This window comes from Diadema antillarum, unplaced genomic scaffold (assembly GCF_040938485.1).
Source record: "Diadema antillarum isolate AM-2024a unplaced genomic scaffold, OU_Dant_1.0 seq00000526_RagTag, whole genome shotgun sequence".
Lineage (NCBI taxonomy): Eukaryota > Metazoa > Echinodermata > Echinoidea > Diadematoida > Diadematidae > Diadema > Diadema antillarum.
Window position 1 is genome coordinate 686,457 of NW_027271478.1, and position 24,674 is coordinate 711,130.

At 38.3% G+C, this 24,674-nt stretch overlaps 1 protein-coding gene across 1 annotated transcript in view; it reads right to left on the reverse strand.

Moving 5' to 3' along the window:
* Positions 1-3,203: 3,203 nt before the first annotated feature.
* The window catches only part of LOC139734442 (ATP-binding cassette sub-family C member 5-like), a 35,769-nt gene continuing 14,298 nt past the window's right edge, over positions 3,204-24,674 (reverse strand). Inside the window, exons 9-28 of the mRNA XM_071645227.1 lie at positions 24,308-24,456; positions 23,442-23,549; positions 22,473-22,698; positions 21,742-21,836; positions 21,148-21,417; positions 20,365-20,568; positions 19,720-19,916; positions 18,209-18,297; positions 16,352-16,545; positions 15,417-15,551; positions 13,868-13,997; positions 13,033-13,315; positions 11,614-11,800; positions 9,817-9,906; positions 8,762-8,951; positions 7,466-7,625; positions 5,787-5,865; positions 5,057-5,170; positions 4,364-4,528; positions 3,204-3,558 (exon numbers count right to left, since the gene is read on the reverse strand). Coding sequence (XP_071501328.1) covers positions 3,460-3,558; positions 4,364-4,528; positions 5,057-5,170; positions 5,787-5,865; positions 7,466-7,625; positions 8,762-8,951; positions 9,817-9,906; positions 11,614-11,800; positions 13,033-13,315; positions 13,868-13,997; positions 15,417-15,551; positions 16,352-16,545; positions 18,209-18,297; positions 19,720-19,916; positions 20,365-20,568; positions 21,148-21,417; positions 21,742-21,836; positions 22,473-22,698; positions 23,442-23,549; positions 24,308-24,456 — 3,164 coding nt within the window. The 3' untranslated portion in view covers positions 3,204-3,459. The remainder of the gene's footprint in view (positions 3,559-4,363; positions 4,529-5,056; positions 5,171-5,786; positions 5,866-7,465; positions 7,626-8,761; positions 8,952-9,816; positions 9,907-11,613; positions 11,801-13,032; positions 13,316-13,867; positions 13,998-15,416; positions 15,552-16,351; positions 16,546-18,208; positions 18,298-19,719; positions 19,917-20,364; positions 20,569-21,147; positions 21,418-21,741; positions 21,837-22,472; positions 22,699-23,441; positions 23,550-24,307; positions 24,457-24,674) is intronic.

Consider the following 24,674-nt stretch of genomic DNA (forward strand, 5'->3'; position numbering starts at 1 on the left):
TATTTTGAGTTACCTGCGTAGCATACTTTACTTTGATGACTACGATGACATTTTGTGGTGTTGTCCTGTGTTAAGATAAAAATCTGTGTAATTTCAGTGGCAAACATTCTAATGTTTCACTCATGCACATAACACTGACTCGAAACAACAGAAATCAAAACGCTTTGATTCACATAGTTAAAATTTGAAATTATATTCAATTTATTCATATTCTTCCTTTTTTTACAAAAAAAAAACATGTCATTTCATGTATATGGCGTATAGGTCAATGAGCAAAGTATACAACAAATGCTCAACTCACAGAACTTTTACGTTACAATGATGGGAATAGGCACTTTTAATCATTCAAACACACAGTTTCTTCAGACATAATTATCAACGATGTGACGATATTCACAGTATAATGAGAGATCATCGATCACAAAGACTCTCACTGTGGGTTAAATTGTCATGAATAGTCTTTCCTCTTGCAACACATATATTTTTTTTTTTCACACGAAGATGAGGACGCACTATACGTTTGTACGAACTAGGACACAATGTTGAACGCTTCTCGTTTTGAGAGGAAGACAAAAGAAACAGCTAATACATGTATTTAAAGTTTCGCTGAGTAGGTTATATTACGGTGCTGTTGGTTTTTTTTTCGGTTTTGTATATTTTGTATTTACATGATCAGGTCTTATATCTTCTATTGTCACATCCCGAATACTTTCTTGGAGAAGTCACTGACGCGTAATGCATTTAAGATCTCTTGGAAAACATAATACCACTACCCATATCTCCATTGCTGTTTTATTCTTGCGTCCTATAAAGCCCGTGAATATACACGGTAAAAGTTTTTCTAATCTCTTCAGCAAAGAGAAATGGAAATGGATTTCACTGTTATAAACCTGTTTTCTTTTAGAGAGAGATATATACATACATGATAAGAAATGCAAAAGAAAGATTTCCATTGAATTTAATTCCATGCAGGTGTTTTTTTTTTTGGGGGGGGGGTTGAAATCACTTAATTTCATACAACCGTGAAGTGTTTCTTTATGTTACATAAGAGTATAGGGCCTTTATAAAAGACTGGTTTTAACAGGATTGTAAGGATTTTCTGTAATTTTCTGTTCTCCTTCGTGTCTCTCTCTCTCTCTCTCTCTCTCTCTCTCTCTCTCTCTGTGCGTTTACTCATGGGCTAAGGAACGTATGGAAATCAGGGGAAATCAATAATATTTTGAGCATTTTGTTCATATCATTTTTAATGCAAGAATCAGAAAAAGAAGTTTGAAATAAACTAAGTGTAAAGTGATTCATGCTAAACACTCTGGCACTCTGAATGACGATAAGTGTATTTTTTTTTACGACAAGGAAATGCGAGCGTTCAATTTGTGGGAGCGGACAGTCGTAACCACGTGTGGATTCAATTGATAGTCATACATTGTCGACGCAGTCAACCGACAGACAGAAATTGATATCACTAACAGTACAAATGACCAGGGAGGTGACCTCCCTGGTATGACAGAGGGTGGTATGTGCTTTATCAGGGATGTGAGATCACCGCCCTGACTTTACATAGGTTATACGCCTATTAAATTAGGCCCTCTACGAAAGAATTCATAACACCGTAACATCATATAATCTCATCGAGATGACAGCTGCGGTGTATTATAAGAATGATAGACAGTCATTATGCAGTGAGGGCATTAGTAAGAATAACCCACACAAGGTATACTTTTGAACAGTCTAACGCATCCGAGGGCGTTTGAACTATATTCGAAGGTACAGAGTATAAGTAATTATACTTTTTCCTTTTTTTTTCTTTCTTTTTCCTTCCTAAGTTAATTTCATGTCAGTTGACATTGGTTTCTTTGATTTTGTGTACGTATTTTTCGAGGGTCCCATACCCTACAAGCTTTGCTTTTTAGTGGGACCCTCCATTTCCATTCTAATCTTTGTATTATGTATATGTATATACCTTACAAAGGAAATTCTGTTGTTACTCCTGACCACTTGTACGTTTTCTTTGAAATTGTTACAAACATGTTCTGTAAATGTATTGTATGTAATTTTCCCTGTTTATTCAATGGAAATGGAAATAAAAATGAAATTGAATTGAAAAATTGAATACTAATGTCCGAACAAAAATAACGTATTATTTGTTTTATGAAATGATGATCCAGATCCTTGTCGTCGAAAGAATTTGTGTTTTAAAACTTTCGCATGTACATAAAACGTTCAATCTCGCCCTATCACAATCGCGACGTAAAGTGCTAATGACTGGTCATAAGCATGTGTTGTGTGGACAAAATAAAGGCCTGGTCACGTGTACGTACTAATCAAATTATTTGATCTGGATCTGCTTCATCGCTTTACAATCTTGGCTATACATGTGTTTGTCCAATCGGTAACAATCACATGTCTGCGTACGGGTTCAGCATCATTTAAGATATTGGTCTTCACAGGGTAAACGTATCATGACAAAACGATAGTTGTCTGTATACTGTATAGAATTATGATCACTGTCGTGTAATTCAACGTCATTTTGCATCTTGGGCACTTTTACACTATTAAAATAAAGTGCTATACAGGGTGGCCCAAAAAGAACGGAACGCCTAAGATCTTGAATTTCAGCAACATTGTTGCAAATATGTCATCATGTTGCATACTATTAGAAAGGCCATTCTTTTTCCAATAGAATGACAACAAGCTCTTTAATTTCAGTTAATGCATTACGATTTTAGGCCCATTTTTGTCACCCCTTGCAATTTTCAAAATGTGATCATTTTGCACTCTCAGAGATGCAGAAACCAGTGAGAATTCGGCTTACCGTAGAACCAGTAGCGTTCGCAATGTGCGGAATGTGGGGCGGACAGTGTTATTGTCGTCAGGTCGTCTCATTCACAATGGTAACAGACAATGACAGCCACATTCCACACATTGTGACCGTTACTGCTTCTATGACAAGCCGAATTCTCGCTGATTTCGGTGTCTCTGAGAGTGAAAAATGATCACATTTTGAAAATTGCAACGGTTGATAAAAAGGGTCCTAAAACCATGATGCATGAACCAAAATTAAAGAATTTGGTGTTATTCTTTTGGAAAAAGAATGGCCTTTCGAATAGTATGCAAAATAATGACATATTTGCAACAATATTGCTGAAATTAAGAATCTTAGGCGTTCCGTTCTTTTTGGGCCACCCTGTATAGTCATTCTAAACACTTCATATGCCACTTCGCTTCAGCGAGTCCCAAGAGAATGTGATAATCAACAACATTTAACCCAAAATTCATCGTCTTATGCTTGTGTGTTCCTGAGCGTGTGCCTCAATTTCCACTACCGGGATAAGTTGTTGTGAGGTATAAGACGGAATACAAAATATCACTGGCACCCTTGCAAGATTTGTGCGCCATGGGTGGTACGCCGTGGGAGCCCATCTTTTATATGACTCTGATGGAGACCACGTGACGCGGGTCTCATTTCCCGCTCTTCTGGGCATCGGCAGCCGCGAGCATACCGCTGAAGATTGATGACGGGTTGGCCCGTAGAGCCGCCGGTGAGTCGAATTCCGCCACCTGTCGAAGAAAAATTACCCAATTTTACTTTCTACATCATCTTTTAATACAAAGTAGTTGGTATGTGCTAAACCAATTTCTTGCAATTTCATTTAACAAAAGCGATAAAACCATTTGTTTTTGACAATTTAATAGTACCATGAATAACTAATCATTGGTTCCAGATCAGTCACCGTGCGTGTTATCTACCCGGATTGCTGTGATTAAGAGGCTAATACTCAGGACTTTTGTTCAGAACATCAATGATTTAACAGCAACACGAAATTTTCAGTAAAATTTGGTTTTCTAAAAAATGAAATAGATTTACAAACGCTGAAGGAATCGTTGATAGACACGAATTGAAGAGGATTTTGCACGTTCTCTTTCACAACATACATTGTTTCTGGTGTATGCTGTTGAAGGGGTTGTCACAAGAATCATATGCTGCATATTACGCTTAATGAGCTGACAACCGTTTCCTCATAAACAATGCTCTCTGGGATTTTAAACACGAAAAAAAAAAATGGGGGAAAGTGCAAGGGCAGGGTGGAGGCTTTACGAATGACTTGGTTTTTTTTTTCTTGAAAAGATAACTTTTCATTGATAATAAATGTGGTTATACATACTTATGATAATAATAATAGAACAAAATGACTGTGCATTTCCTGTGGTAGTCATTGTCAAGACAACTATACTATATTTCAATACTATTGTATCTATATGGGTTTGATGATTCATTTGAACGACAGTATTTATCTTTCATCGTTTTAATCTTAGTTTATTTTAAAAGGCTTTATTGGAAGTTGTGTCAATCTCGATTTCTCACCTTTCCATCGTCCATTACAAGAATTCTGTCTGAATCTAGGACTGTGTTCAGTCGATGAGCGATCGTTAGCGTGGTGCAATCAACGAAGGCGGATCGGATTGTTTCCTGGATCAAACTATCGGTTTCAGTATCGATAGCTGCTGTCGCCTCATCGAGGAAGAGAATCTGAACAGGTGGGAGGATTGGAATGAGGGGTGAAAATCAGTAGAAAAGACGTTGCACATGCAAAATATGAAATTGGGAAAATGGGAAAAACATCTTTTTTTTTTTTCCAATTAGATTTTACTTTTCTGTGCTTTAATATAAACCATTCGATTCCAGCAACTCAACAGCGTGTGACGTGAACATTGTAAAAGACTAAAATTGCATGAAAACGTCTTTCAAAAGAGAATGCTTGTAAGCATTAAAAATAGCAAATATTAAAAACATTAAAAGTTGTAATCTCACTTTGATTTGACCAAGCGCTGAAAATGATATTTCACATTAAAGAAATAATGTTCATTGATGAATACATAAATCTGTGGAAGAGGGCAGCAGACATGCAGAGTTCTTCCTCTTTCTGCCAGAATTTCATTTCTCTAGAAATCCGAGGCAGCATTTTTTAATAGACTACCTGCACGTCTTCTAATGTGGAGACGCAATGAAAGACAAAATATTTTTATCTGATTTTCGGGATGTGAACGGGGTCTTTACCTTGCTGTTCCTGAGAAGAGCTCTCGCCATACACAAGAGTTGCCTCTCTCCCACTGAAAAGTTATCTCCTCCCTCTGTCACTGCTGAGTCAAGCCCCTGGTCCAGTGAACTGATCTGTTTTCAGTCGAAAGAAAATGACAAATACATTAATATTAACATGAACTCATCAGTATCAGTAATGGGTATATCAACTTGGCACAATGCTGTTGGTACCTGTGCCATACACTGCGTTCATTCAACAGACGAGAGAAAGTTCTTAAATGTATGTTTATTGTTTGTACAAGGGACAAGTGGGAAGAGGAGACCGGAGCAAACGATAATAATAATAATGATGATAATAAAAATGATAATAATGATAATAATAATAACATCATCTTCTATAGCGTATATTACAAGCATAAGTCTCTACGCGCTTCACATTCATATTTCGCATAAACTAAAACAAAAATATTCAGTCTACAGAAAATTATTAAAGTAAAAATACAAACCCTAATCAACAACAGAAAAAATACTAACAAAATCAATATCTAAATATCATTACATTCTTCTAACCATATCCATCACATCATTCTAAAAAATCCAGTATTACACTGTATTTCATTACATTCATTACATAATAAATCACCAATTCAACAATGTGAAAAAATGTTTTGAAAATGTATCTGCAAAGACAACTGAAACTCATGACAATCTACATCCATTTACGTTATGAAATGAAAATTAGTTTTACCTTTTGCTTCATGTACGCTTTCTCCAGCGCAGTCCAAAGCCTGTCGTCATTGTGCTCATTGAAGGGATCGAGATTATATCTGCAGGAAAGGAAAGCGAAAATTATGTTCAACTTCATGCAAATTCATTTCTTTCCAATAACACTACACTGTAAAAACATCGGTGTTAGATTTAACACCACGGGTGTTAAATCTAACACCGATCAAACTTCAATAGAGGACCACATCCACAGGTGTTAAAAATGCACTGTGATGGTGTTGAAAAGTGTTCACCTGACACTTCGTGGTGTTAATTTGACACTGTACCTGGTGTTATTTTGACACTGTACTGGTGTTAATTCAAAAATGACACCACATGGTGTTGATCTGATATTTGTTGGTGTTAATATTAATGGTTGAACACCCGTCTAGCTTCAATAAGAGACCACACCAGCTGGTTTTACTGTGGTGTAAATTTATTTTCACATTTTTTCGAAAATCTAGTATTTTAATGTAAAATTCTTGATCGTCTTGTTTAAATCAAAAATCAACAAGAAGTGCAGTTACTAAGAAACTCTTCAAAAACAGTTTTATATTTGGAAATGACACCCGGGGGTGTTAATTTAACACCATAAATGAGCACCAAAAATTTAACACCAGCTCGGTGTTCACTATTTAACACCGGACTTTTTGCAGTGTATACATTACATCAAAGTACAGCCAAATAATCTATACTATCATCGAAATGATTATTGCACAACGCGTTTGTGTGTACCTTGTCATAAATGAAGGAGGCATCTGTGAAGCTTTGATTAATACGTATGCAAACAATATTCATTCGATATTGCATGTTGTTCTTTCACTTCATTAGAAATTTCACTATCATTACTTTTACATATTGCTATATCATTTCTTATTGTGCACAGAGATTTTATTAAAGCCAGGATTATTTTTTGTTGCTTTTGTTTTTTCTTTTGTTAGCAACAGTTATTTCAGTATAATTCGCTTCAACTTAAAAAAGAAAAAAAAAAGGTATGAAATTGAAGGCAGTAAGAAACTTAAAATAACTATTATGTAGTCAACAGTATCGATACACCCTCTAAACATCAATTACTTCACGGCCGCTGTTTACCATTGGGAGCAGTGATTACATAAAGCTCGAGTTATCACAATTAATGCATAGTTCAGTTGCATCATAAAACATCCTACCATAATTTGTTTTTTGTAGTAAAGTCACAGTGACAAATATATTAAGGAGATATCACAAATTTTCTCAAGAAACCATAACTGTAGATGGCCTATTCTAGAAATGATTTTGATAAAACTATTGTTTGCATTTTGTATATCAACAATACTTAACATTGATTACACTGATTGAAATTTTACATTTGTTGTTTCTTTCTGTAACTCACATTTCAGAATTACTTTGAAGTACCAAAGCTTTTTTTATTCACCTTAAAAATACTCTAACACCATTGAAATAGGATTTCTATCGGGAAGACATGATTACACATGCAGTATATCTAAACTAGATATGAAGGTACTCTGCTTCATAACGAAAATTAGACTGATGTTCTTAAAACAACTCATATTTTCGAAATGACTGAATAAAAATATCAAATAAATGTTACAATTAAGATGGTCCTGCGGTATGATTGTATAAAACGATCATTATCTCTGATCGCTGTCCACGGAAGCATACCTGACCGTTCCAATAAACATGACAGGGTCTTGCGGGATGATCGACATCTTCGATCGCAGATCAAACAATCCGATTTGCGATATATCGACGTTGTCAATGGATATCCGGCCTTCGTCTGCTTCCACTAGACGGAAGAGGGCGACACTGAGAGTGGATTTACCTGCAATTATAGGGAAATTCGAGACATTTATATAACTTTATCATTACGTCGCATATAAACCGGTGATGCCGTTAATAGATTAGTGAAATTTATTGCGGCCGTCAAAGCAATCTATTGAGCAGATTAACCAATACTCGGAAAATCCAGCACATAATACACTGAAAATAATCCAGCACATAATACACTGAAAAAGAATTATGAAATCGATGGCCAATGTACAATGTGTCTATCATTTTAATATATATAATAGATTTCCAAATTTTGTTTTCATTGTATCTTGTTTTCAGTTATGTCGACAAATGATTATTCATAATCATTCTTATTTTGTACATTTAATAGAAAAATGTTGACAAAGTGCAGAAATAATCAAACCAAACCAAAACCTAATCGAACCAAACCAATACGATAAAGAGGAGAGAGATGTAATAACACTGTAGTTGTAATACTGTTGTTGCCAGTGTCTTAATTTGGAATTTGGAATTTGTCATTTGTCATTTTTTATGTTGTTGTTTATTGTTTGTTTATTGTTATTGTTTGTGGGGTTTTTGTCATATATGACCAATTTCGGACGATATCTGGTAGGGTCTACATATCACGTCTCAAGTGAGCCACGTGCTGCAAGCTCTGCTCTTCAATTGGTCACTTTTTTTTCCATTCTAATACTTTTTTGACAACCGTCCAAGAGTACGTAATTTGTTATATAATGAACTTGTATGTATAATTTATTATGCTCCATGTTACTTTTATTATATGTTTCTAGAAATGATAACATAATAATTGTATAATGTATACATGGTGTTTTGGTACGATTTTTGTAAACGAATGGAAATAAATTTCGATTTCTATTTCTATTTCAATCCAATTTTCATTTTCGTTCTTTTTCGAGGGAACATACATGTAAAGTATAACAAAATATCTCAATACATAATGTCCAACTTGGATTAACAAAAACAAATGCAAACGTAGGACACAGCGATCGATGTGTTAGTTTCAATCAAAGTAAAGGAATGCTATAGAGAATTGATTTGGAATTGAATAACAGACATAAAGAAAGACGGGCGGAGACAGACAGAGCAATGGAGAAGACAGAAAACGAGGGGAAGAGAGAGCGATTGTAAAACAATCGAATGTCCTACCTGACCCTGTCCGCCCAACGATACCGATTCTCTCTCCTGCTTTGATGTTACAGTTCACATCTTTCAACACCAGCGGCAAATTATCGCGATACCTCATTCGATAGTCCGCGATAGCGATCTTTCCCGCCTGTGGCCAGTCTGCGGGGGGCTCCTTGTCTGGAATGCTGGTCGGCGCTTCAGGCTTCAGATTCTTTAGGGAGATACCACGTGACAAAGGACATCAGCACTCTCTCGTTTTTACATTATATCGTTTCACAATGAATCACTTGCTTTGACTTACTGCAGAGTACAAATCAAAGCTTTACAGATTAAGAAAAGTAAAGAGTTTTCGATACAAAGGAGTGTGTGTTTATGTGTGTATAATTATATAACATGTAGAAACACAGAGAAATTGAGAATTTTCAGCAGCATTATATCTGAGATTGTATGAGGGATAACAGAGGAGGAGAGGTTTTCCATAATCATGTGAATCTGCTTAACATACATCTGAGATTTTATGAGGGACGATTCAGTCAATATTCTGAAGTGATTATATTAAGGCACGCACGGGACTAACGTCTTTTTTTTCCAAAAGTTTTGGAAGTTCATGTCCTCTGCTTTTCCATATAACAGACAAAATACGGAACATGCATTCCTTTCATCCACCAATAAGAGCACTCCATACTAAAATTATTCTGAGGAATGCTGCTGAATGTATAGACGTTCATCTCAAATATAACATATTCACCAAACGAAAAGAAGAGAGGTTTATATTTCACTTTCGTTTAGTTATTTGTTTCTTTGAAACAGGACTATAGACCGACATTTTTCTCTGGTGACACTTTCGCCCACTAAAGCTTATGAATTTGGGATTTGGTTTGGTTTGATAAAGAAATTTAGTGGCCCGAAATGATAGGAAACATATTTTATTTGGATTTTAGATGCCTGATCGTGCCACTCAAATCATAGCCACCTGTCTGATCTTTTATAATGTCGAACCCTGTGAAATACGATCATCGGGACAGAGAGAGCCAGGATTAACAAGGTACTGCAAGAGGATAGAGGTGTAATCTTACCTTGATATACTGCAGCATTCGTTCGGCGGAAAAGAAGCGAGCTTCGGCGTCCGCTAACATGCTCATTGTCATCTGGAACAAACCATTGAGCTGAAGGGAGAATTGGAACCGCAATGTTAGTAAATATCATAAAATGAGCTTAGAATCTCTGCAATGTGATTGGTCAATTGTCATGCATTGATTTTTTAATGATCCACACTTGAGCCATGCTTCCGGTATAATCCGAAATGGCTCAAGTCTTGTATAGTGTTGTACATGTAGGTGTACCGGGACATGATGGCGGAAAATGCTTGTATTTCATGAATTTTATGGGCCCATTTTATAACGCTAATGATAACACAGGCCTATTTCGTGGATCAGTGAGAATTAGATGCTACTGTTTAAACAGGGGGGGGGGGTTGTGGGAGATGTGCCCGTTTCTCACACGAGGGAACTGTTTCAACCCACTCGCTGCCGTCGTGGTTTAAACAGTTCCAAAGTTAAATTCAATGCATTCAATTTTCTCCGATCCACTCTGTTCTGTGCATCATTGCTCTCCCTCTAGCTGGTTCACTGCAGCATTGGAAACGGTTTGAAAGAAAGTAAATAACTGCTAACTACAGTAAATCTTTTCCTTCGGTTAGTTAGTGCGAGCGTACCAGTATAATTTGACGAGTCTTTAATGAAAAGCCTATCCTATACATTCTCTACATTCTGTGAAAATACATGTTTATGCTTTATGTGTGTCGTGATGATAATATCGTAACTTATACTTAGGGGTGTTACTACATTGATCCTTTCTGTGTCAGTATATCAAAACGTGCACACATTAATTTCACACACAGACTTATAAAGATTATATAATGTTACACGCACAGAGTAAAAAGCACTGCAGCCTGTAACAAACTGACTATTCATATATCACGGCAGCCATGCAGAACACATGAACAAGCTAACACACACACTGTGTTAAGCTCTCAACAAAAATTATTGTACGACAACCATGCGGTAATTATTTTGCTGAATTTCAAAATTTCACGAGAACATCAGTCTTACAATCTTTTTCACACATTCGACAAAGGGTGAGATTAAACGATGTTAAGTAGCTGACAGGAAAACAAATATACACGTAGATTCTTTTGCTGTGTACGCCGACATCACAAAAGAGAGGCTCGATCAATCTTATTGAAACGACATTAGCCTCAATGACAATGTATCGAAAGGCGAAAATGAAAAAAAAAAATCATTATAATGTGATACTCTGCAATGATTGATAAATCTTTCTCTGTAGGAAAGAAAAAGACTTCAGTTTCAGATACTTTTACATGATGAATTATTATCCCCTTTCATCACTTCGTATTTTTTTATGAACAGTTTCTGAATGACTGAATGAAATCCAAGATCACCAATACATTTTATCTCATTGGCGACTCTCGAGAACATGTCAGTAGAGCTTAGCGATCTCTAATCAAAACTGGCGAAAAAAAAATGCCAAAGTTCAAATATTTTACGTCGAGATCATTGTGATACATCATCCTTTCCGAAGAACGAAGTACATGTACTAGTATAGCCAGGGATGTTTCATAAAGCTGTTCTTAAAGTTACAAACGACTTAAGAATGACTGGTAATCAGTTCTTGTCTTTAATTATTGAAATTCTTATAAGTATAGCACATCAGAAGTGATCACCAGTCGTTCGTAGTGTTTCATAAAGCTGTTCTTAAAGTTACGAACGACTTAAGAACGACTGGTAATCAGTTACGAAACACCTCCCTGGCGTACTAGAAGGGCTGAACTAGTAAAGTTCAGCGGCACTAACCTGTAAGGCGTAAGATATTACTAGCCCGGCGACAGAGGGCGATATATTTCCATGTGTGAGCACAACCATCAGGTTGACGATAAGATTCGTGAGAACGACGAGCAGTTCAAGACGCGCCCCCGCCCATCGCGTGGCCATACGGAAGAGCATCAATGGATACGCGTTCACGTTCAAAAGGTCGACGTATCTGTAGGAGACAAGGGCGACATGATTCAGCGTTCGTCAATCCTTTGTGTACCACATTGATTTCCCGGTCATAGGATATGTGTGTGAAAATATTACACCGTGAACTCATTGGTCGAGAAAGAGTAAAACGGAGAGTGTAGTATTGATTGAGATTAGGATTGAGCTCTCAACTTTTTGGGAGATACCAAGAAACCACTTAATGAAATATTGATACAGAACATACCATTTTCAGTGGAATTCAAAGTTTACTCAAATGAAAATCTGTTTTGGAATGGCTGAGACATCCAAAAAGAAAGTAAAACAAAGTGATCATAATAAAAGGTGGGTTCCATATTTTATTAGGATTGCTCTGTTTTGGATAGTTCAGTCACTTCAAAACCCATTTTCATCAAATAAATGTTGAATCCCTTTTGGAATTACATACTTTTTTCATATTTCATAAGAGGTCTCTCATTATCTCACAAAAAAAAAATAGAATCCTGAAATAAGGTATCAACTGAAACTACAAGATCCCTTTAAACCCTTATTCTAAATGCCGATGAGTACAGAAGTGCACAGTTCTATATCGGCAAATTGCATGCGTGTATGGGTGGAAATGAGCTGCTTGGCGGAGGTCAGTGCTCTTCAAATTCTCCTTTGAATTCAAATCATTTAGCCAGAATATTTACCCCCCATACCTCTTCGTTTTGTTTTGTTTTTTATTTACGATGCTTCAATGTATCTTTCCATTGTTGTTCTCATCCAGAGGGGCCCACATTCTACAAGCTCTGTCTTTTTAGTGGGTCCCTCAATTTTTCGCACTTTACGCAAGGTTATAATGTACTTTTATTATGAACTTCTGTTTCTTTTTTACTACAATGTATAATCACTATAAGGTTCCTCAATTATTGTAGAATCTTTTAATTCTATAATGTTCTTTTTACCTTATTTTAAGTTATCAAAGGAAGTGAAATTTATATGTTTTGTCGAAAAAAAAAAACCTTTGAACTTGAAATTGAAAAGGTCAATAGTCTCACATGGATGTATTGATTCATTCAAGCCTTTTAACCTATTTTATCTAATTACAGTATATTCCATAAGTCATCATTATTGCTCACTAAATATCAGAGTTCATCATGATCACTATTTAGATCACAATCACTATCATATTGCAGAAAATTGCATCATATACAAGGGAATCTTCAGGATTAAAACATAGTTAGGTTGATCTCGTAATAAGGGGGCCTTGCTCACTTGCTGATGATTTCTTTAGTCTTGTCGTAGGCGTGGATGGTCGCGAGTCCCATGGCGGTCGAACTGATGTGCGAGAACCACGGCGATCGGCTGACGTTCTCCAACTGCTTCATGTCGTTGACGCCGCGGCGATAGAAGATCATAACGAGGATAAAGATGACGAAGATCGGGACGACGGCGATGACGAACCATGGGAAGACCACGCAGATGGTGAGTATGGAGGCAATAACCATCATCACATTGGTCAGGGCCATTTCCATGTTGATAGGGAGCATGACGTCGACTAAAAGATAATAGGAAAGTTCAGGGCATTAAAGTGTGATAAAAGATAACGAAAAAGAGAAATCATTATAAAAGCACTGACATATAGGGGAGTCCGGACGATTCCCATAATTCCGGCGTAATTTCATAACGTTGAACATTATACAACACATCTACAGCTTCATATTTGTAGAATTTATTGTGGTGCTTGAGCAGAGAAATCAAAACTCTGAAAATCCCAAAGCAAATTACACTGAACAAGCATGATATTTTGGGCATTCCTTTTTCAGAAATGTAGCAAAGATATTACATAAAAATAAATCTTATTTAACAAGTTCATCTGGCAGAATTTATGAATATTAGTTTTTTTTCTTTTGTTCTACTTCCCTGAGCCCCCATTGCATTGTATTGTATGGGGAAGCTACCATGTCGTCATATCTTTGTTCATTGTGATTTGTTATAAATTTTGAAAGCATTTCTGTTCCTCATCCCAGTCAACATAAATTCTGAAACGAGTGAAAACAATTGAAATTGTCCATTGCAGAGCTACAGACAGATTATATACGATACTTACGTTCGTCCATGTCCTTGGAGAATCGATTCAATATTCGACCGATAGGAGTGGTATCGAAGAAACTCATGGGACTTCGCAGAACCGTCTTGAACAACTTCTTGTGGAGGGTGGACGACGATCTGATAGTCAGCTTTTCTTGTGCAAGGGAGAAGAAAAGTTCACTCCGTTTCATTCAGTTTTCTGATAATTAACAGGGAATTGACGGGTGTGTAGGCCGTATATACATGTAATGATTTTGACACAAATCTTATGTGACATTGTGTAGTAGCAATCATGATTTTGTTGCAGTTTGGAAGATTCAATTCAATCCAATCCAATTCATTTCAGTTCAGTTCAATTCAATTCAATTCAAATTAAATCTGTTTTCCAATAACACACGTTATCTATGCAAATTCAAGGAAAACAAAACATACAATGCATGACAACAACATATACAGTACAGTGTATACATATATAATTATGGAACTAGTGTTCAAAATAATTGTGGTATTAGAAAAGAGAGGCCCTTACGCAAAAGACAAGCTTGTAGAAAATAATGTGGGCTACTCATTAAATCGAACGTACAATAGACAAAATGTAAATGAACAGATATCCACACAGACAGGCATAAGACACTCAAGGTAAACAAAGTCGTAGACAGGACAAACAACAAGAGACAATGAGAAAGGACAGGTTAGAGTGAGATTGTCATCATTGGGAGAGAGAGATATCAAAGAGATAGCATTTTCGGTTCTTTTTGTGATAATCACTTGGAAACTTATGACTGGTCATGTAACAATTCAGACACATATCTATTTATGTACTTTCCGCCCATTAACTGTTTTGCCGAGATTCCATTCGAGGATAACTTTGTAACATAATGTATTGATTTCCTTCCCTTTCAATGTTGATTTTTGCTTCAGCTGACATACGTAGCTCTTTACTGTAAGTTACGAAAATGAAGCTCTAAAGATAGCGGCTGTTCTCATTGTTAGCATACAAGCAGGGGGAATCAAATATCATAGCAGAAATAAGAACCGGAAAGAATGTCTACTTTTTTCTTATTTCACACGTGACCTCTTTGACGCTGCCTTTTTTCTCCACCTCTAAATATTATACCATTATCACATAACCTTCCATCAGTCGTTTCTTTTAATTCTTTTTCTTCTTTTATGCTATTACTATGGTCGCACATACGGGTATTTAGCGGCGACTGGATTGAAAACAAAGTAACCCAGTGCACGATCGGCTTATTTTGAGACGAAATTATTTAGTATTCTTCAATAATTGGCTCTGACATGTCATGAAACTGTCAGATATGGTCCATCTTAACTTTTCTGACAGACACAAGAAACAATTAATGCCAGTGATAAATTACGTAAGAGAATGGTAGATCGGTTATTTTAAGCGCCGACGCCGCGTAGATTCATAATTATGCACAGCATTCACACCGATTCACCACATCCCAGTTCCGCACATGTATGATACAAACAGGCGAACTGTTTGTTTTCACTACAGTTTTACCGGAAGTGACGTATACCCGATCATGAGCGTTGGTGCCATTGCATACCTTCATGTATATGAAGCTCTTGATCAGTGCAACTACCAGAATAATAAGGATGGTTCCTCCGTACACTAGCATGTAGAAACTCAGGTTGGGGTCATTGACCAATGATGGCGGTTCACCGTCTGTTGTTTCATTAGGCTGTGAAGAAATAGCATAATTCGCAGTGTCTATTAGAGGTATTTATCATCAAATTATTACTATTACAAGAATAATGATAATAAGAACAATAAGACAATTATTATTATTATCATCATCATCATTATCTACATCATTATCATCATCCTCATTGTCATTTTTATCATTATCATTAATGACAGAAGGCTTACATAGTCATGATATCATAATCCATAACTCATGCTGCAATCACACGAACAACTTGAATGGGACATGTGTATATAGAACTTAATATTAAGACACAATCGCATGTAATATCTCGTAATGTTTAATAGCAATAGTGTCCTTTTCATGCATATCATTTACTAAAGCGCGATAAAGATAACGAACTTTGTGACGTTTACGCAAACCTAGAGGGGTCAATTCATACCATCCTTAATGGGTCTCCGCAGATTCTTTTACAAATCTTGCAAATGACCAGTATCATGCTGTTTTTATATACGTCCCTATATTCTCTATTTCTAACCAGCAAGAAATATCTCACTGGTTACAACTCAAGTCTAAGCATAAAGTAAACATCCACAAAAACAACCACCCACGGGGTAGAAACAGACCAGTCCTGCAAAAGCTTCACGGCCTGGACAAATTTCTCTGTATCGTTTATGATCACCGACAGCCGAAATATAATGTATTATACCACTTGTATGCAGGGTTGTGACTCCTTGACAAGTTTTCCGCAAACTGCGGACACACACACACTCACTCTCACACACATTTACACTTAAAGATCGTATCATCTCGTCTCCATGGCAACGAAATCTTACCGATCTGTTGCCGCTGGTCTCGATCCAGTAGCTGAGCCACCAGTTGTTGAACGTGAGGAGACCAACCACGGACACGTACGCCAGGAAGATGAGCAGTGCGAAGAAGTAACCTCCCATCGCTTGGATGTAGCCGTGATAAGTCCGCCAAGAGAGGGCGCCTCCTGTTCGCTCTTCAGATCCTGTCAGCCTTCCCTCTGCGCAGACGATTTCGACATTTAAAGAAAATTCAACAAAAAAAAAACCAACAACATACAAATGTACTGCCACTTCTGAGTTCTCACAAACCATATTGATGATCAGCGCATTGATGGTACTCGCAGATGCATTTTCCTTTGTCTTATCTGGTCATACATAGTTAATGCAATAATCGTCAGTTGTTAATGGGAAGGTCACAGACTCTATCATTCTCGCGCTTTAAGGTAATTTTCATGAAATCTCCAGCTCTCCCGCCAAAAGTTTAATCCAACCCTAGATTTCTTGTTGTAAGTAGAAAAATAAGGCCAAAATAGCGTCAGAGAGCACCCATAACCCTTTAGAATCCAGGGCCACTATAAACGGGCCCAGGAAATCAGTCGCAAGTCGAAGGGAATGATGCGTTATCAGAGTCTCCTCCAGATTGCTAGGGGATCCAGGCGGAAGAATATCCCCACGTCTACAGGAGATCATCCCACAAGCCTGACACCCACGAATCATACGGCCCACGAGCACGACACTGAAAAAAGGGGTTCATGGGTCATAGGCCTAGAGCTCACGAGATCCAAACTATATAGGCAAAACTGACCCACCAACACGACATTGGGCAAATAAAGCCAAAAAGCTCGAAACTAGGAAAATAAGGTCAACAAGCAAGCCCTAGGCAAAAAAAAAAGAAGAAGAAAAAAGCCCACAAGCTTGTCACTTTGTACATTAAGCCACGTGAGGTAATGCCGAGATCGTGGGCCTGTTTGCATAGTGCTGAACTCAAGGGCCTTGTTTGCCTATAAGTGTCGAACTTGTGGACCGTATACAGGTCGCGAGCTTCTTTTAGTTGTTGACATGGTTGAGGTCATGGGCCTTGTTCACTTGAGAGTCTAGCTCTAGCTCGCAGATATCTGAATCGTGGACAGTGTGACTCGTGAGCCATATCAGCATTCGAGGGTGTCGAGCTCTTGACGGGCACCCGTTTGTAGATTGTTGGGGTCTCTTGGGGTCTCTTGATACAGTAAAACGTAAACATTGTATCAATCCTTCTCAACTGTGATATCATAATTATGAAGCTCACATGACATATCTCGCTTATGCTGCATTTACAACCATGTTCCCGGCGACCGTGGCAGCCACGTTTGCCCGAAACGCAGTGCGCCGCGGCGCGCCGTGGGCAGATGAGATGTTCTCCTGTTTTCTCCACTTTGAATTCTTGTCTTGTTCGTTCCATTCCCCCGGTGAACATATAGCTATCAGACGCTGTTCGCACGGTGTCTGGTCAGGCTAGGCCATCAATATTTTCCGTCGCGTCCCGCTAAGGGACACACCTCCAAGTTTTGTTGCTACCTATTTTGCGCCGTCGCGTTTTGCTGCTTTCACCCCATTTTGTCATGGCACACAAGATTCCTAATTAGTACTGGGACTGCCGAGGCAAATTGTTAGACAGTTTAAAAATCTGACACAACATCCACGGCAATCACGGCCTGCCACGTTTTCCTATTCCGTCCCACCGCCTTGTTTCGCGTCCATCCCATTTTGCCCAAGGTGGCCTGAAACGTAGCTGCCGGGAACATGGTGTACTAGTATAACGCAGCATTAGCATTCGAATCACCAGTAGGCGTAGACATCTATGTCTTTTTCGTAATATTCAGTCGATGTTTATCTTGCGTTTACCTTCAATTTCCTGGTCCGCAGACAAAATGCTAACGGCGTCTTCCGAGCTCGCGACGCTACGTTGCCTTGACAACTCTCGACTCATTTGTCTGATAATACGGAAGAGAGATATTAAGTGGAATATTATTTTAGATGATAAAACTGACGCCAATTATTTGTTTCTAACTAAAGAGCAAAGTGATCATATCCGTTTGGCTGACACCTAACTCAAGCTACTATCACTTTTTAGATAATAAAGACTTCTTATGAAATATAAAACAGCATGCGGTTCCAAGAGGAATTCAACGTTTATTCAAGGAAAGTAAACTTTGGTTTTGAAATGGCTGAAATCCAAAACAAAGTAATTCTAATAAAGCTTGGGACGCATCTCCTGCTAGGATCGGTTTGGTTTACCTTGTCTATATTTTATATCTCGGTCCCTTTCAAAGCTGATTTTCATCTAATAATATTTGAATTCCTCTTGAACTGGTACACTCTGTATTATTTTATTATTTTATTAGTGGTTTTTTGGTATCTCACAAAAAGTTAAAGGCCCAAACCTCATATATGCCAATACTATACTAATTTCTTTAGTTCAATACTTTCTCTGATCGACTAGTATACATATATATATATATATATACATATATATATATATATATATATATATATGAAGAGTTTGTTTGCAAAAACCGATAAGTCCATTATTTTTTGAAGATTTTGAATTACGGTCTCTGTCATAAAGTACAAAATAATACCTTTTAAATGATATATTGGTCACTACAATAAAGTTACACTTTTGAAGTTATGGCCAAAAGAAGCAAACAATCTTCGTATTATTCTCTTTATTTTTCTTGACCTTTAACGGCAAATATCTCCATTTGACAAATATGGACTTATCGGTTTTTGCAAACAACTCTTCATATACATCTCATACATATATCATAATCATATAAACCTTGTTTAAATTGAGCTGCACACGTTAAGGTGGATGGCATTAATATCCGGGAACAGAATGATTGTAAAGATCGTATCAACCTGATATAATGCATTGATACCTAATTTGTTGCCATGATTACATACTTCATTACGCCGTAGCTGACAAGTCTACATTCTTGCTTGAAAGATTTTGATCAGCAACTTCGTCGGAATGACTGCTTACAAATGACTTGATAACGCCTCTGAGAGGGTCTGGGGCAAATACCCCCCCCCCCCCCCCCCCCCCCGGGCATTTACCCCAAACCCTTCCCCTGACCCTAACCCTAACCCTAACCCTAATCCTACTCTTGAACCTAATCCTAAACCTAACCCAAACTCTAACCCTGGCCCTAACCCTAACCCTAACCCTGACCCTAACCCTGACCCTAACCCTGAACCTAACCCTAACCCTAACTCCAATCTTTACACTAACCTTATCACTAGCCGGTATATTTAGCCGGCTCGGGGTAATTGCCTTCGGATGGTAATCGGCGTGATACGCTCTGAGAGCTTAAAGGAACTCTAATTTTGCTGCTATTTTTTGCGTAAAGTACCTTCTAATTTCCGGTGGTAGGGACGGATCCACGGCGAGGTCCTCCTCTCTCTCGTTCCCATCTTCTTCTCCGCTCGAGTAGTGAGTGGCGATAAGGCGGGCGTACTCGCCTTTGCTGTCCATTAACTCACTATGCGTCCCAAATTCGGCGAAGCGACCACCAACCATCACTGCAACGGAGTCGCAATCTTCAAGAAACTGAGAAAAAAATTGACGGGAAAAAATGAGGTAGGATTGTGGTAAGAACTGAAAACTCGGGTTATGTGATGCTGCCATTGACTTCAATACAGAAGCAATTCTATAAAATATCAACCTGAGTTTTTCTCAGGTAAAAAGTTTTAAGCAACAGGCCCATGATGTATTAGTGAACATTCTTACTTAACATGACCACAAAACAGAATATTAAGTAAGGCATCTATTGGCAAATATTAGACGACTAACAGACTTTACTCTCTTTGGAGGGATGTGTCCTCGTTCAATGAGAGCCAAATTAGTGAGATCGCATATAATCTATGTTACTCGTGATTTCACTCTGATCTCGAAGGAATCTGCTCGATGCAAAAAAAAAAAAAAAAAATCGTCGATACTGAGAAATCAAATGGCAATGAGCTGTGATGTGCCCTCTTCCTCCGTTGGTAACACATACCTGCAGTTGGTGCGTCACGAAAAGGACAGTCTTGTTCTTCAGGACTCCTCGGATACACTTGTTGAAAATGTGATCCCCGACGTGAGCGTCGACGGCGCTGAGGGGATCGTCCAAGAGGTAGACATCGCTGTCTGCGTAAACCGCTCTGGCCAAGCTGACCCGCTGTTTCTGGCCGCCGCTCAGGTTAATCCCTCTCTCCCCAATCTGGTGGAATATGATTGAAATCGGGTCATTCCAGCATGCATGCCCATGATGAGACTTGAGAACTTGAAGAATTCCTTTTAGACCTATCAGACCTGGCAGAACTCCCGCCATTGACTGCGGTATCCCCCCTCCCCCCAGTTGCGCACTTAATATGCGTTCTGTGCGTAATATTGTTTCTTTTTATATACAATGTCCTTTAAAGTCTACATAAGGTTCCATTTGAAACCACAACCATAAGTCTCTCCTACCCCCCCCCCCCAACCAAGAGCTGAATTATTAAAATCAGTAACAATTATCAGTAACAGTTAACAGTCAAAAGCATCTGACTTCAAGGACTAACTCATTAGGCCTAGGCTAGTCGAACGATTCTTGTGACACGCAGGTCCAGAGGGAAATTTCCATGTTGAAGCCTCTGATTTCAATACACTTCGAAAATTCTTGTCAGTACCAACTTGAAGAAAAGTTCTGAACAATAATACCATGCAATACTAATAATGATACTACTTGAATCACGTTTGGTATCTTCGTGCCTTGCAAAACAGTGAATTGAACAAAAAGACGCGTCACGGTCATACGTACTTCTGTCTGATCTCCATTGGTCAGTATTTCCATGTCCTGTCGCAGGCTGCATGCGTCCAGCACGCTTTCATACCGCTCCTTATCCAGCGGGAGCCCAAAGAGAATGTTCTCCTGGACCGTGGCGTTGAAGATCCAGGCCTCCTGCGCAACGTAAGCGATCCGTCCTCGTACCTTGCATGAGCCCCCCATGATCTCCATCTGACCCAAGATGGCGGAGATGAGCGAAGACTTGCCACTGCCGACCAAGCCACACACGCCCATAAGTTTCCCCTGCGGTTGAGATGGATTAATTGGAAGTACATAGGCTTCGTAAGACATCTATTTACATCCATGTTCATGCATGGAAATCATACCTTTGACAATAAGTCTTCAGTTGAGCAATAAAGTTCTAATTTGATATAATTTCTAGATATCCCTCGCATCATCCAGTTGCTATTGCAGTAGCTATTGCAGGCGCAGGCCAGCTCACAAGTGCCTTCTTCTTACGGCAGCTGAGTTCTTCTTAATAAATCTGTGTTTATACAGTTCCTCGATCACTTGCCATTAAAAATGTAAATGATTCAAAATACATTACAAGACTACTCGTTATCTTACTTCCGGTAAAGCAAAGTCGATGTCGAACAGGGCAGGTGTCACGTCAACGTCGTCATCATGGGACGCAACTACACCATTCGAAGCCCCGTCCTTGACTGATCCGTTCTTGAAGGATACATCTGAAACAGAAGCAACAATAACGTTGAAATGGTATTCATAATACCACCTTAATTGATAAATTCCGTTCTATTTCTTTTATGTACATTGTGCGTATATGTTATTTATTACGATGAGATGGACCCAAAAAAATCAATTTCAACCTCAACTTCAGACCTATAAAAATACTTATGAGATCAAGATATATACGATGTATAAAAATGAAAGCATTTCAAACACAAATTTCCGTGATACAATTTCGTTTCGTCATGCAGCAATGGAAATTTTAAAAACGTAGATTTGTCATTCTATATACATATCTTATAAGTAGATAGGAGAATTTAGAAATATGCATGGGTGAATGAGTGAAAGCCACAGCTGGCTACTGAATGGCACATCGGTTAAAAAATAGAAGAGGATAAATGCCACTATCAATTTGGCTTTCTCATAATTCTCAATGAACTCCGTTTCTAGTGGGTCCGATCATGAATGTAATGTTTGTTGCAACAACGTTTATTTCCTTTTTCATTAACAGGTTCTCCGACTTCCAAGTTTTCAGTTTAGTTGTTGTTGTCGTTACGTGTCTTTATTGGCGTTATTCAAAGATATTACGTACGATTCCAGATATTCAACACTGATGCACTCACCATCTTTGTGCGCCCCGTTTGACTGGGCTTTCCCATTCGCTTGTGGGGGTTGTTTCGTGTTCGCGTTGGCTTTGTCCTCCTTCAACTTCGCCTCTTCGGCTTCCTTCGTCAAAACTACGTCCCAGCCAAAAGTCCCGCCCGAGACCTCGACCATGTTCTTGCTGTCGTCGTCCAGGCGCTCATTCGGCTTTGCTTCCTCCATGACCATGATCGCCTGCAGTAAAGGATGAACGGTGATTTCACAACCATAAATATAGTTTCCGAGTGTGGAACTGAACGCTACAAAAGTCTGCACCCCGTGTGATCCACCCTCATAGGTATTCTCAAAGATGCTTACATTTTGAAAATGGGGGGGGGGGGCATGGTTCTCCAAGGAGATTTTCACAATTAATCAAAGGCGTGTGGTAAAAGGCACATTAAGTGAACAAAAGATTCAAATCATATACGTCGGTAAGATAATTAGCAGTAACACAATGCTCTGTGGTCAACAACTAAGACTTTCTACGGAAGCACTTTAAGAGCATGACTGTGGCGCACCTTGTGTGAATGATATATTCATGCTTATTATTTCCCCATGACAAGCAGGACAGGACAATAGTCACAGCTTTCGTATCCCTATTGATGGCTCAGGAGTTTCATCATCATCAGTTACTTTTTGAATGTCGCCATTTTTGCGTTAAACCCCATCATGTTCGCGGATGAATAATTTGACCTTCACTCCGATTTCGAAAAGGAGTAAAAGGTTGAGTACACATAAGTTGACCCGGAATAAAGGAAGATAATGTTGCACAATCACATTAGACGCAAACAGTCCTAGAGAAATCGATTGATGAATGGAGGGATAACTTTAAGAGGTGATCACATCAGCAGTGAAATGGATACTTATTGACCGAATAGATAGATTATGATTTCCATCAAATGAAAAAAAAAAGGAATAACAGCAACCCGCGAACTTACTTTAAGTCGCCCTAGAGCCACGGAAGCCTCGGCCAGCATGCGAACCGCCCATGGCAACGGCCCAATGACGACACGAATCGTGTTGAGTAGAGACACCAGCGTGAAAGCCTGCAGGTTGACGGTATGATTTGATTTGATTTGATTTGATTTGATTTGATTTGATTTATTCATTCTCCGTATGGCAACATTTACATTTTTTTTCAACATAATCAAACATAATGATATACAAATATGAAACTCATTATAGCTAGTTTCAACAATTTCAACAATTTTGGTTACAAATACATTTAACAAAATTACAATACATGTGTTATGAATTACCATACAGAACGGTCGCCAATAATAAGCTGTAAGCTTGACCCTTTGGCAACCGATAATACAATAACACGTTAATGCAATAAAAGAAGGTATGAGAGTTAAGAACACAAATATTTTGGCGCTTATTATCATGTGACAATTCTTGTCTTCTGCATGTTGAAAAATTTCGTGAAGGAGTTCTTCAGATATTCTCATGTTCTAATCTCAACTTTTTCTCTCTCTCTGATTCAATTTTGATTCTTGTTGTCCTGTAATTCTGATGTTCATTACGTTTATGCAGAGCTGAACATCAGCGATGTCCCTGTGGTCCGGGGCCAGATATGACAGCTACTACCCAAAATGAATTTTTGCATTAACTATCATTTTGGCCCACTAAGTTTATTTTTCGGGTCACGAAAAATTCAAAGATTTTAGTGGCTCGAAAAGAGAGAGAGAGAGAAACAAAAGTAAGCGTTGAGCCCTGGTTTAGTTACTCGGTTATATTCATATCCCTGTTTGAAGTCGGGAAAAAGAGCCTCTGCACTGATGGTTGTATTTCACAGGCATACCTCTGCAGCAGAAAGCGAGTATCCCATCGATATGTGGATGATGATAGAGATGACGGAGGCCAGGCTCGGGACAATCGGGACTATCGTCATACTGAAGCTCTGCAGCATTCCCGCCTTTTCCAGCATGCGTCTTTCCTGTTTTCGGATGGCTTCAGGAATCAGGGAGGAATGGAAAGAAATGGACAAAATCTTCAAGAATTAATTGTTTATATGCAAATGCCATATTGCATACTTTCCGAAATGTCGGAAATGAAATAAAATTACATGAAAAAAAATGAGAAAAAAACAAGAACCAGCAACATTATCCAATTTTGAGCAGATTTGATAAAATCTTGCCATTTGCAGAAGATCTTTTTCTGACACAGGA